The sequence below is a fragment of the Pyrgilauda ruficollis genome, unplaced genomic scaffold (genome assembly GCF_017590135.1).
Source record: "Pyrgilauda ruficollis isolate IOZ18807 unplaced genomic scaffold, ASM1759013v1 scaffold22, whole genome shotgun sequence".
Taxonomy (NCBI): Eukaryota; Metazoa; Chordata; class Aves; order Passeriformes; family Passeridae; genus Pyrgilauda; species Pyrgilauda ruficollis.
Genome location: NW_024521428.1, coordinates 8,180,505 through 8,196,453, shown reverse-complemented (window position 1 = coordinate 8,196,453; position 15,949 = coordinate 8,180,505). Strand labels below are relative to the sequence as shown.

General features: G+C 39.6%; 1 protein-coding gene across 1 annotated transcript in view; it reads left to right on the top strand.

The window, feature by feature from the left end:
- Window positions 1-15,949, top strand: part of DHRSX (dehydrogenase/reductase X-linked) — a 163,352-nt gene that overhangs the window by 28,276 nt on the left and 119,127 nt on the right. Inside the window, exon 2 of the mRNA XM_041468482.1 lies at window positions 10,100-10,207. Within this exon, the coding sequence (XP_041324416.1) occupies window positions 10,100-10,207 (108 nt within the window). The remainder of the gene's footprint in view (window positions 1-10,099; window positions 10,208-15,949) is intronic.

Sequence of the window (15,949 nt, the reverse complement as noted above, 5' to 3'; positions counted from 1 at the left end):
TATATGACTTCCACATTTTCTGAGCTTTGGGCACTTAAAATATTCTCCAGACTTGAGGGTTTATGATGGAACATTTCTTCCATGCAAGGTGTGGGGACTTGTCTGCATAGGTTTATTTCTATAGCATTTGGGATTAAATCAAGAATAACACCTGTTCTTTTCTCCTTCTCCTTCTCCTTCTCCTTCTCCTTCTCCTTCTCCTTCTCCTTCTCCTTCTTCTCCTTTTCTCCTTCTCCTTCTTCTCCTTTTCTTTTTTTCCTTTTTCCTTTTCTTAAGTCTCTTTGTTGTGAAATAACCATCATTTACAGTTTTCTGAAATGAGGTTTCTGCTCTGCAGTCAGTTATGACATTTACTCTGTAACAGAGTGGCGGCAGCATCATGCTCTGCTGAATCATATTTTCTCCAGCATTTCAAACTCACTGCCATTACCCTGCTTTTTGGGCAAAACTGTAACCCAAATGCTAATTCTTTATAGTTAGACATGAAATTTTAAAACCTTAAGAATTCTGTGCCATTTCATGCAGATAACTGTCAAGTTTCTTTAGATCTATGGGATGTGGTCTTTCCAAGGGAAGACCTTTTCTGAGATTATTCACATTTCATTTTGGTTGTTATTTATGCCTTCTTCACTGGATTTATGAACATGATTTGGAGAAATCTACATTTATTTGGGACTTTAGTGAGCTGGAATATTGTCTTTAAATGTCAAATGTTTGATTAAAATGAAACTTTCACTGTAGGGAAATAGCACTCAGAAACAGGGAATTGCACTTGGGAAGGCTTTTGTATGCTTGGGGGTATGTCTGAGAGCAAGGACTTGAAATGGTTTCTTACATCCTGAGGGATGTAAAGCATTGTCAGATGCAGCTGCATCTACTCGTTAGCTGTTCGGGAAATCTTGGAGCCTAGACAATCTTCAGTTCCTGGTAGAGAATGAAAAAATAATTCTAATGTCTCAAACTTTTGCAGGATGGGAAAATGCATTCTACAGCTACTAGACTATGCAGAGCTATTTCCATTGCCCCTATTTAAATATCCTGGGATAAGCTTCTCTTTTTCATCTCTCATTTCACAACAGGAAAAAAGTATAATTACATGGTGACATGACTTGAAGAGCATTGGGAAGTTTTACATAAAATGACATTGCCCAAGGTATTGCAGAATTACATTTGCCCAGAGGGAGGGAGTATGGGAATAAGCATCAGTAAATCTGTTCAAAAGATAATCAGATGCTTTTTCTTGATTTAAAGATACACCTGTATATAACTTCCCTATCTTTAGTGTGACTGGAGTGAAAGAGAAGAAAGCCAAAGAGTAATACTTAATAAGTAAATATATAAAAGGAATGAAAGATAAGCAGAGCAGAGAATACAAATGGAAAAATCTCCTTCTCTATTCTTGTGATAGTATTTTCCCATGTAAAAAAAATTATATGGGTAAATGGAGCCTTTAAATATATGCATATGTAGGGAAGATTAGTTTTTTCTTGGAGCTAGCATCGTGTTTCTTCTCATGATATTTTTAACAAATCCAGTAATCTTTCATATGCAGGCTGTGTCTGTTCAGTATAGTGTAAGGAATTAGTGGGATTTCTTCATATTGTTGCAACAACCATTCTGCACTTATTTCATAAAACCCAACGTTACATTTTTGTGAATTGCCTTTTATGGGACATCACATATGGATCACTGTCGCTGAGCTGGGTTTGTGCTGTGCCTTGCCAGTGACAGTGCTGTCCCCCACACCTCTCCAGTCCAGCCTCATGGCAGCAGAGTCCTCCTTTCCAAGCGAAGGCAATGCTTCATGGCCTCATCCAAGTCCCCAGATGGCATCTGTCCCAACACAAAATGATTGCCCAGTGAAGCAAAACATGCCATGTGTGGTGTAATGCCACTGGGTAGTCAGGTGCCAGATATTTTTGCACAAGTGTGTCAAATGTACTATCAATCAGCCTTTATTTGAAATAATCCTTAAGACTAGCGTTTATCCAGAAAAACAAGCAAACAAACAAACAAACACTGGCTTAAGCCAGAAATAGCAAGAATATGTAAGACAAGAACTAGTGTGTGATGGCAGAAATTGCTTGATGTCTGTTGGGAACTTGCAGAGCCATAATTTCACTAATATAATTTGTACTTGTCGATGTAAGGCAACTTTTCCATCTCTTGGTTACTTCGCTATCAGCCCATGCCCCTCCCAGGGATCAAGTACTCTCTTTTTCTACACATTTGGTTGGGAACTTTCCTCCCAAGAGCAGATTGTGGGCATACTTGGATTCCTGATTAAATTTTAGCAGATTTTAATGGTGCACTGTGGCATTTTCCATCCAACTGATTTGTATAACGGTGTTCAATCAATCTATTTGGCACTCATTAAAAAAAAAAAAAAAAAAATTCAAATATCTTATCTTCAGATGAATTTTGGCAAAAGGAACAAAGTACTCAGGAACTCTGGCCAGAAGTGAGATTCAGGACTTGGGAACTGCACCCTCTCATCTACTTTTGCTTTCTTTTACCTTAGGGCAGCTTCATATTTGTAAGGATCAAATTTCCTAATATCTCTGTCAAAATCAGCCTGAACTTGTATTGTAAAAAACTCATATATATGCTTCATCAAACCATTTTTCAATGCAGCCTTATTTCCCATTGTCTGAGATAAAGGCAATTCTGAAATAAGACAAATTCCCAAATTAAAAGTCCTCTTTACTTTTTTTCCATTCTCATCCTCCTCTTTCTTGGGGGAGAGGTGGCAACATCCAGCTTTTTTGCTGTGTATGATCAATGGTCCTGATGCAGAAGGTCTGCATGGGGTTTCCTGGAGGAAGAGGTTCTCCATGGACAGAGTGAAGACAGCATAAATCAGTTTGGAAAATTGCCGTCTATATAATTTTTGAAAACTCCAACTATCATTTTCTCCATGCAGCCCTTCTGCCAAGTCTAGCAGCATCACAGAGTCCAAGACTAACATTACTGAGCATCCTATTAGAAAAATAAAGCAAAAGCACTCAGGCTCCAGTCGAAAGATGTATGAAAATGCATCTTCCCTTGGCTCTTGTAACCAGGCAGGACTTCTTCACTTGCAAACACACCAGTCATACGCTCTGAAAAACAGGGCACTGAAAATGTATGTGCAAGTGGAGAGGAAATTCTTTTTTGATTACTTTGGCAATAGCTGTAGCTTACTTTTCTAGCAGGCTGTGGATCAGTACCTTGACTTACCCCACCAAACCATGGTTGATTTGCATCTGTAAGGAGCAGTGCCAGTGTCCTCACTGGGGCCCTTTTTTGGCTTTGAGGACAATATCACCATGCAGAGATTTATGATTCAGGTGTATTAAATTGCTTAGAACTGTATCTCTTTCACCTGAATACCTGGAGGTGGGGGGAAGGTGAGGAGAGGGGAAAGGGGAACGAAGCACTTGAAAATGACCTAATCTTGACCAAAAAACTTTTCCCTTTGTCTTGTTTGAAAGTCTAACACTTCTTTCTGCTTCCCCTTCCACATCCTGCTTTCTACACACGCTTCTCCCCTTATCTGCATTTATGCTCTCTTTCCAAGAATCACTAGAAGAAATGCAGATAGGTGTGTCATGCAAATGAAATTTTTAGCGTAGCTTTCCACTTCCCTTCCCACTGTTAGAGAGATGTCTTTCCACAGGTCTTGTATTTTTGTGTGCCAAAAACTCTTGCTCTGAGCAGCTGCCTTATTTAGGGTATTGTTATTTTTCTTTAGTAGAAAATATTTCCTTCAGGACTGTAATGCTGGCGTCATAACTTTCATCTTACTATTGCACCAGTTTATCTTGCATATTTTCTAATATGTGGGGGCCTTTTTAGCTGTAGTTAGGTCTTGTTGTGGGTACTCATGCTCCAAACTTGTGATATTGGACTCTAATAATGCCTGTTGCTCTCTAATACCCCCCAAGGCTCCACAGTGTGTTCATAAGTTGAAAAAAACAAGAGGAAAATGAGCTGTTCTGCTTGTTTGTAGTATGACTTCTGCATGTGTTAAATGAGATATCTAGGAACAAGTCCTGTAATGGATTTTGGGAGCTTGTATCTCAGTCTTCTGTGAAGGGCTTGTCATCTTGCCTGCAAATGTTATCACTTCATCCCTGTAAGCAAGCTGGCATGCTTATCAAAAAGCTAAACAAATGTTATAAATTTAGAGCAGCCTTAAGTTTGGTTGGGTTTTTTTTAAGTTGTTTTCATTGGCAATTAAAAAAAAAATCATTAGTCTGTCTCAGCAGATGTTTGCTGCTAACTCTGAAGAAATGTCACTTGTTCCTGTGTTGACAATGTCAGGAAGGGATGAGTAAACATGTTATCTCCTTAGCTGGCTGAGCACTCTGCTTCTCTAGTTGGTGTGTCTGCCAGCTCCTCTCCTTTTGTGTCATTTGCTGCCTTGCTGCACTCTGGCCATTTGTCCAGCATCCTGGATATGTGGTGCCTTGTCTGGAGTTACACCACTGGGTGGGTTCCCAGGCAGCCCAGACAAATTGCTGCTGCTGTGTGGGAGCTCTGTGTGTTGTGGAAATGTCCACTTCATGGGGCACGGGCTGAGTGTGCATTCCCCTGAAATACAGGGATGGAACTTCTGTGAGTTTCCAGAATTGGTAAAATTGTTTGTTGTTTCACTGGCATGCAGCATTTCAGGCTCTGTGCACCTTGTGCATTGGTTAAACATGAAACTTATGTGTGCCTGGGGTTTTGCTGTGGTTTTGTGGGCAGTTGTTACCAGTCCTATTCCCTGTCAGTGGCTGCGTGGGAGCTTTATTAAATTAGGTCTTCCCCTGGCTGCTGAAATTCTTAGAGCCATCTGACTGCTGCTGTTCCATTAATAGCACCTTGAGATACCTATGAGTAGGGTGAGGGACACATTTCCATGGTTTAGTTTCTCCTGCTGTTCTGGTTCTTCAACACCTTTCTCTTCCCATGAGTAACTCCAGGGCCAGCCTCTCCGATACCTCCATTTCCTCATGGTTCTTAACAAAAGCTGGGAGGCTTTTCGCCTGTCTGATGCAGAACTCCAGCTGTGTTTGGAAACAGACACTGTCCCTGGGCAGTTAAGTCTCCCTTACTCCATGCATCCAGCCATCCGAGGTGTGCTGGATCCACTGGCCGTGTGCCTGTGGAGCTGCATGTGTACATGGCAGTTGTTCATCAGCAGAAGACCCGGTGGCCTCAACTGCTGAAACCAGCAGGATGCCTTTGCACAGAAGGACTAGTCGGGCTGGTTGCCACCTACCTGGTTTCCAGCCTTAAAGGCCTTCAATCTTGATTGCATATTGATGTTCATTAGGAAAGTGATTGGAAGCAGAAAAGATTTTGGTGTGCAAATTTGGGAAGACAGTTTGCATTTGAAAAATCATCTGCACAGGCTTAGGACAGGCTTGAGGCGCACACAGTTTGTCTGGCTTATCTGTCAGGATTTGAGTACCTAAATTGTCTTCTTTAGGATAGTCCTGGAATGATATTTGAATCCAGACCCTGTTTGCCTGGTTTCTGCCAAACCAGAATTTTACGGAGATGCCTCTGTAAGGCACACAAAAAAGGCTGTTGCTAAAAGCTGCATGTTCCCCAGCAGTTTACTGGGTCTCTCAGAGTGGAAAATGAATTATTTTTTCTACATCTGCTTAATGGCTATAATCTCAACACTGACACAGTATAAATCAGAGAAAAAGTCAGAATATTTTGCAATAGGAAAAACTACTCAATAATTCTGTGGTACACTGAGCTATATGATTTCTTTAATCCACCTAGAAGAACTTGATTGTGCCTTGTCCTGTGGTGTTAGATGAGGACTGGAAATTACAGTTTGCCTTCTTTTCTCACTCAGTGTTGCTATACAGGAATGACTCTGAACTTGGATCTTGTTATTCAGTCATGAAACTAAATATTCATTGTTAGTTCTTTTCTTTTATTTTTTTTTTCATCTGTGCTTCTGCCAGTTACCTTCAGGGCTAATATTTGCATGTAAATTATTCAGTTATAGCAGGAATAAAAAAAAAACAAACCAAAAAACTGTTGAGATTTGTCTGTAGAGATCTCTCCAGCACAACTACCACCAAAGTTCCTGCACTGTGTGGCCAGTTCAGGAGGTGTGGGCAGGTCCCAGCATGGCACCTCACAGGTGGACACTGGTCAACTTTTTGGATGCCTTCAGCTGTGCTCAGGTCTTGCCTGATAAGTACAGGTGACTGATTCAGACAATCTAAATTCTACCCTTGGCCTTCAAGGTCTTAAAATGAAGGTTAATGAGGAAATTAATATAAAGAAATTATATTTTATTGTCCACATGATGTGCCACAATGACCCATAATGTGCCACAATGCAGATGCTGGATAAGTAAGGTAGGAAATCGAACTTTGTAAAAATTTGATGCAATTTGCTTTAAATAAACTTCCAATACTTTTTTCTTCTTTTTTCCCTTGGCTGCAAGCACCATGTGCTGTAAAGGTTTCAGAATTCCAAAACAAGCTACTCTCAAGGGAAGCTCTTCTTCTGAGGTTTGCATTGTTAGTGTTCACATGGTGTGTTTCTGCAAAAAAAGAGAAAGTTTGCTGCTTTTGTTTTGATTTGGCTACTTCAATGACTTCCATCCCTGCTCCAGAGCTGAGATTTTGCTGGCAGGAACTGGTCATTGATATGGAATTGGTCATTGATATGGGTCTGCAGACTTATTTCTGTGTGGTTTTGGCAGTTGCAGGGGCACCCTGACAGCCCTTTTTTAAAGTCCCTTGAAAATGAGCATTTTTTTAAATTACAGAATTGCCTTACGTTCTTTGTAGTATTGAATTTGTGTTAGGATGTCTGTATACATGGAATTTGTTTCTGATTAAGGACAAGTATATTAAAAAGGAAAATATTTTTAAATAGCCTTATATCAGGACATAATAAATCTGCCTTATTTTCCTGTTTTAGGGTAATCCACTTGCAAAGTAAACACGCTTATATGTTGTCCAAATACGCTGGAATGCAGACAGAACCTGCAGCTTGAGAAAAGCTTCTCTCAGCCACTGGTGTGATAAAGGAGCACCTAAGGACTGCAGGCTGGTGTCTTTGAACACGAAGGGAAATGAACAGCTACTGCTTGGTCAGGGCATTTCATTAGCACAGGGCTGTACCGTTCTCATGTCTCATGGAGATATCACTGGCATTATTCCTCTGAACTTGAGATCAGTATCTGCCTCCTTACCAGGAGCAGAGGGAGAGAGAGAACTGGGGTGGTTTAAACAAGTTGCAAGTGCCAGAGGGAACCTCTCTGGGCATTGCAAAGCTGGTGGGTCTCCACTGCCTCCTGCCTGGGGGGGCTGTGAGGCTCCAGCTGCACTCACCTCAATCTCCCATACAAAATAAACCAGTATCTGCTGAAAACCAGGCTGAGCCCAGGCTTGCTTTGAAAATTTCATGCTGGGTTTCATCATATAAGTGGTGTTTTAACGCTGAAAGTTGGGTGTACTGCAAATTCCACATGAAGTTGGAGTTCTAGAGGGAACAGGGCACTAATAAACTGCCTTTTACTGGAGTTCCCCCTGGATACACACAGAGCCTGTATTTGATCTTGACCACTTTTGTTGAAATAAATACTAGCTGTGTCTCATTTAAATGGAGGTTCATTTCACATTAAGACATCTGACTTGATGGAAACTGCACATATTTTTAACATTAATAACAATTAAGGATTAATTGAGGAGTTTATTTTCTTCCTGCCCCACTCCCCTCCCTGACATATTTCAGTTTTTCCCTTTGCATTTCCCATCTTGACTGAAGTGAGTGGATAGACTGAGTTGTGCCATGCAGTGTTGTGTCTATACAAAACCATGTTATGTGGAAGCTGTACCTCGTGGAAATAAAACAGATAATGACCACTTATCTGTGTGTCTGCAGCCCTCATTTCTCCCTCCCTCTCTGCTTTCTTAGGTCCTTGGATCTAGCTGCTACAAGCAGGCCTGTTTTAAACCTCTCTGTAATATAGGATCACACAGAATGCATTTTGTCAGTGGAGTCTTTAAGTGGCCATTAGGACCAAAAAATTGTCCTTTTCTTTGCAGTCACCATGGGCAGGGTAGGACTCGACTTCTTTCATCTGCTAAATCAGGTCCTCTGATAAGAACCACTTTTTTACAGTGATACTGGTTAATGCTTTGCTCTTCTGACTTTGCATTTTCACTTCATGTCATTGCCCCTTCCCCAGTCCTGACTTTTTCTCCTTTCCTTTCATTAATTTTCTTCTAAGTGAATTTCGCATTAAAATGTCACTTCTTATTCAGTAGATGGTGCAGTAATGGAAATGAGTGACAGCACCTGTATGCAACACGTGAAATCCAAATGTCAGGTAGCAATGTGGTGAGAGGCCAGGAATCAAGGGAGGCATGGGGAGGCAGAAGAGGAAGAGAAGGTACTCAGGCCCAAAAGAGTGCATTTTCTCTTGCATTTTCTCTTGACAAGATTTGGACCTGTGGGCATTTTGTTAAGGGTTTAAGATCAGAAGTATTTTTGGTGGAAATTGCAGGGCTGCTTATAGCTAAATAGAAGCCACTTAAGAAGGTTCCTGGGTAAGCCTTATTTAGCTTGAATTATATATGTTAGGACACCTATGTGCACACATATCACTGTAATTGGAGTTTACCTTCAAAGAACTGCAAACAATTTCTGTTCTTCATGGATGGGAAGAACCAAGTTGTTACTTGAAGAGAACAGAAATTCATGTTGAATCATGATGGAAAGAACTGTGTTTCAGAAAAGGTGAAATGTGGATCCTTTTTGAAGTTGCTGTGAAGAAAGAAGCTTGTATCAGTGCTAGTACTGTGTTTCATAACTATGTAAAATATGAGTTGGTGTTGTGCAAGAAAGTAATCCCCTAAAAACCTGGAAATCAAAATAGAAAGTCCTTTGATAGATGAAACTTGGCATCCTTTAAACATTTTTTATCTATAGTGTTGCCTACGGACGCTGCACCAGAGCAAAATGAAGTATTCAATACTATTTTTCCTGTGCAAATACCTCACAGCTTTGACTCCAAAGGAAATTAGAAATTCTCCTTGGTCACCTAAGGACTACATGGTGCTTCACATGAAACATTCTCCACCCGAAAAAAAATTGTAGTTGATATTAGACCTAATTCACACCTTTCCCAAGCAGTTAAATGATAATACCTTTGCTCTGTTTTGGCTGCAGGACTCCCTGCATGGTGGAGGGATATGCTGTGCATCCTGCACCCAGTGTGAGAGCTTGTAGCTGGAATGGCAGCTGCTCTGCAAGGGCCATCCCAGATGCCTCTTGGCTCTCTTGGCAGGCTGAGGGCTGCCTGGGGAGGCAGGAGACACAGGATGTGTCTAAGCCATCCCTCTAGCAGAGGGAGTTTGGGAGCATTCCCTGCCTGCCAGGCTGTGTGTGGGTCAAGGAGCACTTGGAGTGGAGGCTGACAGCGGGTATTGGGGATGCTGGCTTCTGTGGGACAGGGGTGGTGTAGGTGGGAAAAGCAGATGGGGGCTTTCATGCAAGAAAATTGCTTCCTCCTTTCTTTGGGGCTCAGGGCCTTGTGATTTCAGAAGAGAAAGCACTCAGTTATGCAGGGAAATTAGGTCAGCTAGTGTACTTTTGATGGCTCACCTTTGACTGAGATCTTTCCTCCATGTTGCTGATAGAGGCTGGTCTTTTGTCAGTCAACAAATTTTCAGGGTATCATGCTGCCAATTGAATTTTTTTCCCTGTGCACTTTGAGTAAGCCATCCCTGAGCTGACGTAACTGCTGCCACCTTGCTCAGTAACAAAGTTATGGTGGAAAATGTAAAGGTCAGATGACTGCAGGATGATGAAATGCATGCAAATAGAAATGAGAAAATTTCTGGAGTGGTTGTTTGCATTTCATGTCATCAACCTCAGTCTTTAGTGAACTGTTAACACTGGAAAATTATAGTGCAGTAAATAATGGTGGATGTTCCATAGTTTTTGTTTCCATACAGAGTTTGCTTCTGAGATTGTTTACTGGCCTGGCTTGAGTCTGTTAAGTGTACACTCTTTAAAATACATCTTAACTTCTTAATTGTGTTGGTATTATGAACTAACCTTGTGTTATTTCTTTTTTCTCATATAGTTTTCCCTACACAAAATGGAAAGGTTGCTATAGTGACTGGAGGCACTAAAGGAATTGGTTACCAAACTGTGAAGCATTTGGCAAGACTTGGCATGCATGTGATAATAGGTAAAGTCATTATTTTCTTAATATACTTTTTGTTTCATAAAGTCTTTTTTTTTTTTCCTTTTAAGGTGTATTTTCTTTCCAGCATCAGGGAAATGTAGGAAAATATTTTGCTAGTGTTCAGCACAAATAAAGATTGATTTATGTTTTGCTTTGCAAGATCATAAAAATGTAGTGGATGGGATTTTTTCTGTCTGATTTGGAAGAGTTGTACTACTTTAGATAAGAAGCAAACAACAAAAAAACCTTAAAAAGATGAGTATTACAAAAATATTTTGATTCCTTGTTACTGGGGATGGGTCATGCATCAGCATTAGGGTGTACGTGTTCATTAAGAAGAAAACAAATTAAAGAGTTGAAGGAGTATTACTGTATAGTGGGGAGTACAGTGAAGTAGTATTACAGCATAGTTTAGTGGGGGATCTGTGTTATAAGGACACAGGAAGCCCTTGTAACTTCATCCATGTAAAAATTGCATTTACTTCTCAGTTTGTCACTGTAAGAGGCCTCTGTAGGCAAGACAAGAAAATAAATACCTCGAGATTCAGTCGTGTCAGTCTGAGATGGACTGGGCAATTCACCTTCTGGAGCTGCCTGTTTCTCTCTCTGGATAATAAAGTCTTGATAAGGTGACTGAGTTAGAGTGAGACATTTGAAGTTAGGTGAATTTCTCTATGAACTCAAAAACTGTCCTGTGTGCACCATTTCTTCTTTCTACCACAGACACTATTTAGGAGACTTCCTATTTTTTAAAGCTTTCTCTACTACATTTATTTATTTATGCACTAATATGTCTACTAAATCAGAATGTAGTATAATGAGTAGTTATATGTTTAAAATGCTACATTTTCTCATTTCATCTTTCCTTAACTAGATTTTTACCTAAACCACTGTAACTTTTATTTCAGAGAGTCACTGAAGATTGCTGTTTCATTGTGCACTATGAAGCTGGTAATGCCATTTTGTTCAGCTTTTATAGAGATTTTGCTCTCTCTAAGGTTCTGTACACATGTCATTCCCACTCCAAACAATGAATGAGAGCACAGTAGCCGTGTACTTTTAATGTAGTGCAGTCAGTAACATAATGGAGTTGTCCTGGAATCATACAGGTGTAACGTGGAACACCATTTACTCATACATGTTTTAATAGATGTGTCAAACCCAAGCGTCTGCAAAGTGCAAGTAGATGCTTCTTTATGTAGCTAAATGCTAGATGTTACTAATGTAGCTAGATGTAGCTAATGATGTCAGCATTAATATTTCACTAAAATTGCTTTTCATCTTTAACATGGACTGCAAAAATGTACTCAGTGGGAAAACAAAAAGGGTTATTTTCTTCTCTTTGCATTGGGTCACAAAAGCATAGAACATTCTTTTTTTCAAGATTTATTTTGTATCACTTAAAGTTTAGGGTATTCCATGTAACAAAATTCAGTGGAAGAGTTTTGGGAATGGGAGGGCGAGGTTTAGGTGCAGAATCTGTAAATAAGCTGAATTTTTTTCAACTCACAGTCAGTCCCTCATAAATCTCATTCACTCACCCTCACCCCAATAGTCTCATAAGCACCAAGATGTGTGAGCTCATGTGATCTTGTGAGCATCACCCAAGTATGGAAAAAGGTCGTGCCAGCTGACAGTGCTTATCCTGTCCCTGTGGTTCTTCTTGATCAGAAGTGACAGGCTAGTTCATGGTCAGATCTGCCGCAGAAGTTGTGCAGTCTCCTTCTATGGACGTATTAACGATTGATCTGGATGTGCCCTGTGTTACTTGTTCTGGGTGAAGCTGCGTTAGCAGAGGGATTGGACAGAGCTCCCTGCCAGCCACTACTATTCAGTGATCTTTTATATTGCTCAGCAGCTCTCAGTACATTTTTCCTGGTCTGCAATATATAGGCTCTGTCCATAGCCTATTTTTAGGCTGGGCTAACAGGAAAAGTCATTGTATGGGTATTATGCTGTAACCTGGAGATGTTATCCTTCTGATGGCAGAGTGCATGGTCATCTGCTGCCAGTCTTCTGTGCTGTGGCCTTGACATGCACGGCACAGGAACAGTGTCCTCAAAACATGTCTTTTGTTTGTCAATAAAGGGCATTCTTTTAACACTTTGCTCTTTCTTTTGGTGCCTACAAACACACACACTTCCATTCACTCCACAATTGTATCAATCTTTCTATTTTCATTACAAATCCCTACAAATGTGAATTAATGAAATTAATTATAGGAAGCATTCGATGAGTAAGTCTTCCAGCTGATTCATTTCTTCCAAGCAAACTCTGACCTAAACACTGAGCCCTATGAGTCACAGCCATCTTCTTTGCCTGTGAAACTCTTCAGACCAAAGCAGTCCTGTAAGTGGAATGGATAGTCCCAGGCGCTTTTTCAGCTGCAAGATCACAACAGTCTCAAAAGCACATTAAATGCAATGACCTTCCATCCTTGCTCATAACTGTTGGGCCCAAGTGTCCAGAGTATGTTTGATATATCTGCTGGCACATTGACATGCATTAGCACATTCTGCTTTAGGCCACACAAGGCTCAAATAAGAGAGCAAGCATGCTCAAGCTTTCTCCTCTAGAAATGTTTTCACCCTATGTTTGTATATGAACATGAAATTCTTTGAAAAAGGTGTGGATCTTAAGTGAATTTGGGCTTGCAAAAGAGACTCACATGTAGCTTGCAGTCAATCATGCTCAATCACTGAATGCTTGTTTGCCATTATAGGAGCTGTAGCAATAAAGGATGATATCTCTGCAGCAGGCAAATGAGTCAAGCCTGAATGTCTGATGTGAAAAATGATTCACCATTTGTGATGGATGTGATTTTGATTCAGTTTGACATTTTAGAGGAGTAAATATTTGAAACAACCTACTTTTGAATCCAATCCACCAATGGAATGAGGAAAGCAAATAAGTAGAAAGTATGTTACCTTGTGCAGCTTGAGTAGGCACAGTATGAAAAGGCAGTATGTTCACTCAGAGCCTTTACAGCAAGTGGTTTCATAGTTCTTTTAAACCTCCTTCCTATCCAGTCCCAGCACTGGTGCACAAGACTCCATCCTCCACTGATGGTTTCCCTCTGCAGGTGCTGCTCACCCTGCCCTCAGCCTCTCCCTGAGAAAGAGGTTTTGACGAATGCTAAAATGATGAAAGTAATTTTCTGTATGTTTGTTTGATAGATTTCATTGAGGCTTTCTGCTAGGCTGCTTTTCCTGGTAGCTTTGCTCACAGTCAGCAGGGCTTTTACTTCAGGAAAATCTCATGGCAAGCACCAAACCCCTGGTGGGGAAAACTGATGGCTGTGATGAATCTTCACAATCAGGCCATACAGGGAACTCCTGCTCTCTGCTGTGGAATCTACTAGTTGATCAATATACTTGCAATTTAATTTTCACAGAGAGAAAGCAAATGACACATTGTATTCAGCAGTGACTGATATTGAAGGTAGTGTTTTGTATGCGCTTAAAAATAAATATACTCTTCACAGTGAGGACATTGGAAATCAGGATATCCTGGACATTTCTATGACCTCCCCCAGCCCAGGGCATAAAACCCAGTACATTCAGCTCTGGTTCAAGGTATTTGCCACAGTTTTGTGAGTCTCAATTTAGAGTGATAAAAAGGCATAAACTATTCATATTCCTTCCATCCTTCTTCACAGATGTTTAATTTTATAAGGATTCTGTGTGTGCATGTTAAAATTGTTGACTCAAAAAAGGAAAACCTCAATTTGATTTCTTTTTTTTTTCCCTCAGTGCATTAATAAAAGAAGGCTGAGATAATGTGTGATAATATATAATGTAGAAGTTTTGATAATTGTATCTGAAAACGGTGAATGAAAATCAAAAGATTTGCACTTTTACAATGTTACACTTATGCTTGGTATAAAACACCAGGTTCAGGGCAGTGTAATCAATCTCTAATGTCTGAGTATATCCATGTCATAAGTTTCTAAGACAGGCTCACACTTTGAAGGAAGCAATCTCATTATACTTATATATATGTATATATATTCAGGTGACTTATTTGAGCTTTGCAATTTTGGCTTGGGCCCTGCAATTTTGGCATAAATAAATGTACTTCCATCACCAGATTCAGCACTTCTGTGTGACCTCGGTAAGCTCTGCAGGAGACTAAGCAAGAGATATTTCTGTCACCTCTTTCATTCCCATTAGTTTCCTATTTTCAAGCTGGATTCTCTGCACCATGAATCAGAATTCTTATATTGCATAATACTACAAAGTGACTTTCAAGGGATAATTAAATCCTATCAAGATGGTGCAATAGTTCATTTTCAAAGACAGGTTGATTTAATTTCAATTACTGAAAATTTCTATGGGTTACTTTAATAGTCTTTTTTAATATACATAGATCTATGAGATGCTTGGGTTATATATTTTTTCTTGAAAAGTACTTATCTTCCTAATTTCAGCCAGGTTTTTTAAGTCTGAATGAGTTCTAGAGCTAGTCAGGAAGTGTCAAAATTTTACCAACCTATAAAAAGTGGGTGATGATTTATTTTTTCTGTATGAGCATAAAGATTCCTTTATAATTGTAATTCAGTTCAGGTTTTATCATATCAGTGCACTGTAATCAGGGTTATAAAAATCTCTGTTTACAGTACTGTTAATTATGCACCATACATGTGCACACAACCACACACAGTCTTCCAAATATGTATGAATTTTGTCAAACAGTTTAGTCCCTAACTTCTGTTGGAAGACTGTCACATCTGTGCTTGTTTTAACACATGGTGCTTTCAACAAATAATTTTATAGGAGGGACACATAATGAACTGCAAGTGCTTCAAACTGTGTCAAACTGTTCAGGGTGATAAAGACCAAGGATGTGTGAAGAATTGCAGGAAGAACGTAAGAAGCTGAGTGTTAAAAGGCATGTACAGCTCAATGTAGATCAATATGGAGTGATGGACATGGGGAAAAATTTTAATGCCAAAAGATGTGATGGATTCTCTGTCAAGCATCACCACTTCGGAATTAGATCTTAGGGTCAAAATAGATCATTCTGTGAAATTCAGTGGTGCTCCATAGGGTGCAAAAATTAAAACAAATATTAGAAATGGTTAGAAAGTGAACAAATTAAACTGTATTCAACTGTATGTAACTTTTGTGGTCCAGAACCTTAAATACTGTGTTGTGTTCTGGTCTGCCTATTTCAAAATGGTTTTGAGGGGTTTGGAGGAAAACAAGTTTTATCAGGGGGATGGGAAGGCAACCTTATGAGAAGCAACCAAATGGGCTTGAAGTCTTCAATCTGTTCACTGTCTCTAAAGTATATAAAATGAGAAGCTAAAAAGATACAGATTCTTAAAATAGTATCAAGACTGTTACAAACTCAGTATAAACACAGTATTAGACATCAAAAAGAAATTAAAATGATCTAAAACAGGTCACTGTGATTAAAACCAAAATCCATCAGAAGTGTAAAAGTATTTCTGGACTAGTATCTGCTTCATAAAACCTTAAATAATCCTTGGTAAAGGAGAAGTGTAAGGTGGACAAATTCAGTGCTGGGCAGTTTTGGAAAACATTGTGCATAGGCCAGTAAGTGTGTTTTTTATATTAAAGATAAATCAAGCATTTAAAAAAATGTAGAGTTAAATATGTGTTATTGTAATTTTGGAAGAGTTAGTGCAGTTTTTCTAGGTGTTTGTTTAATTTATTCATTAAGCATTTAGGCTTAATGCTTTGAAATATTCAACAACTCCATGAATTAATTTAATCCTTG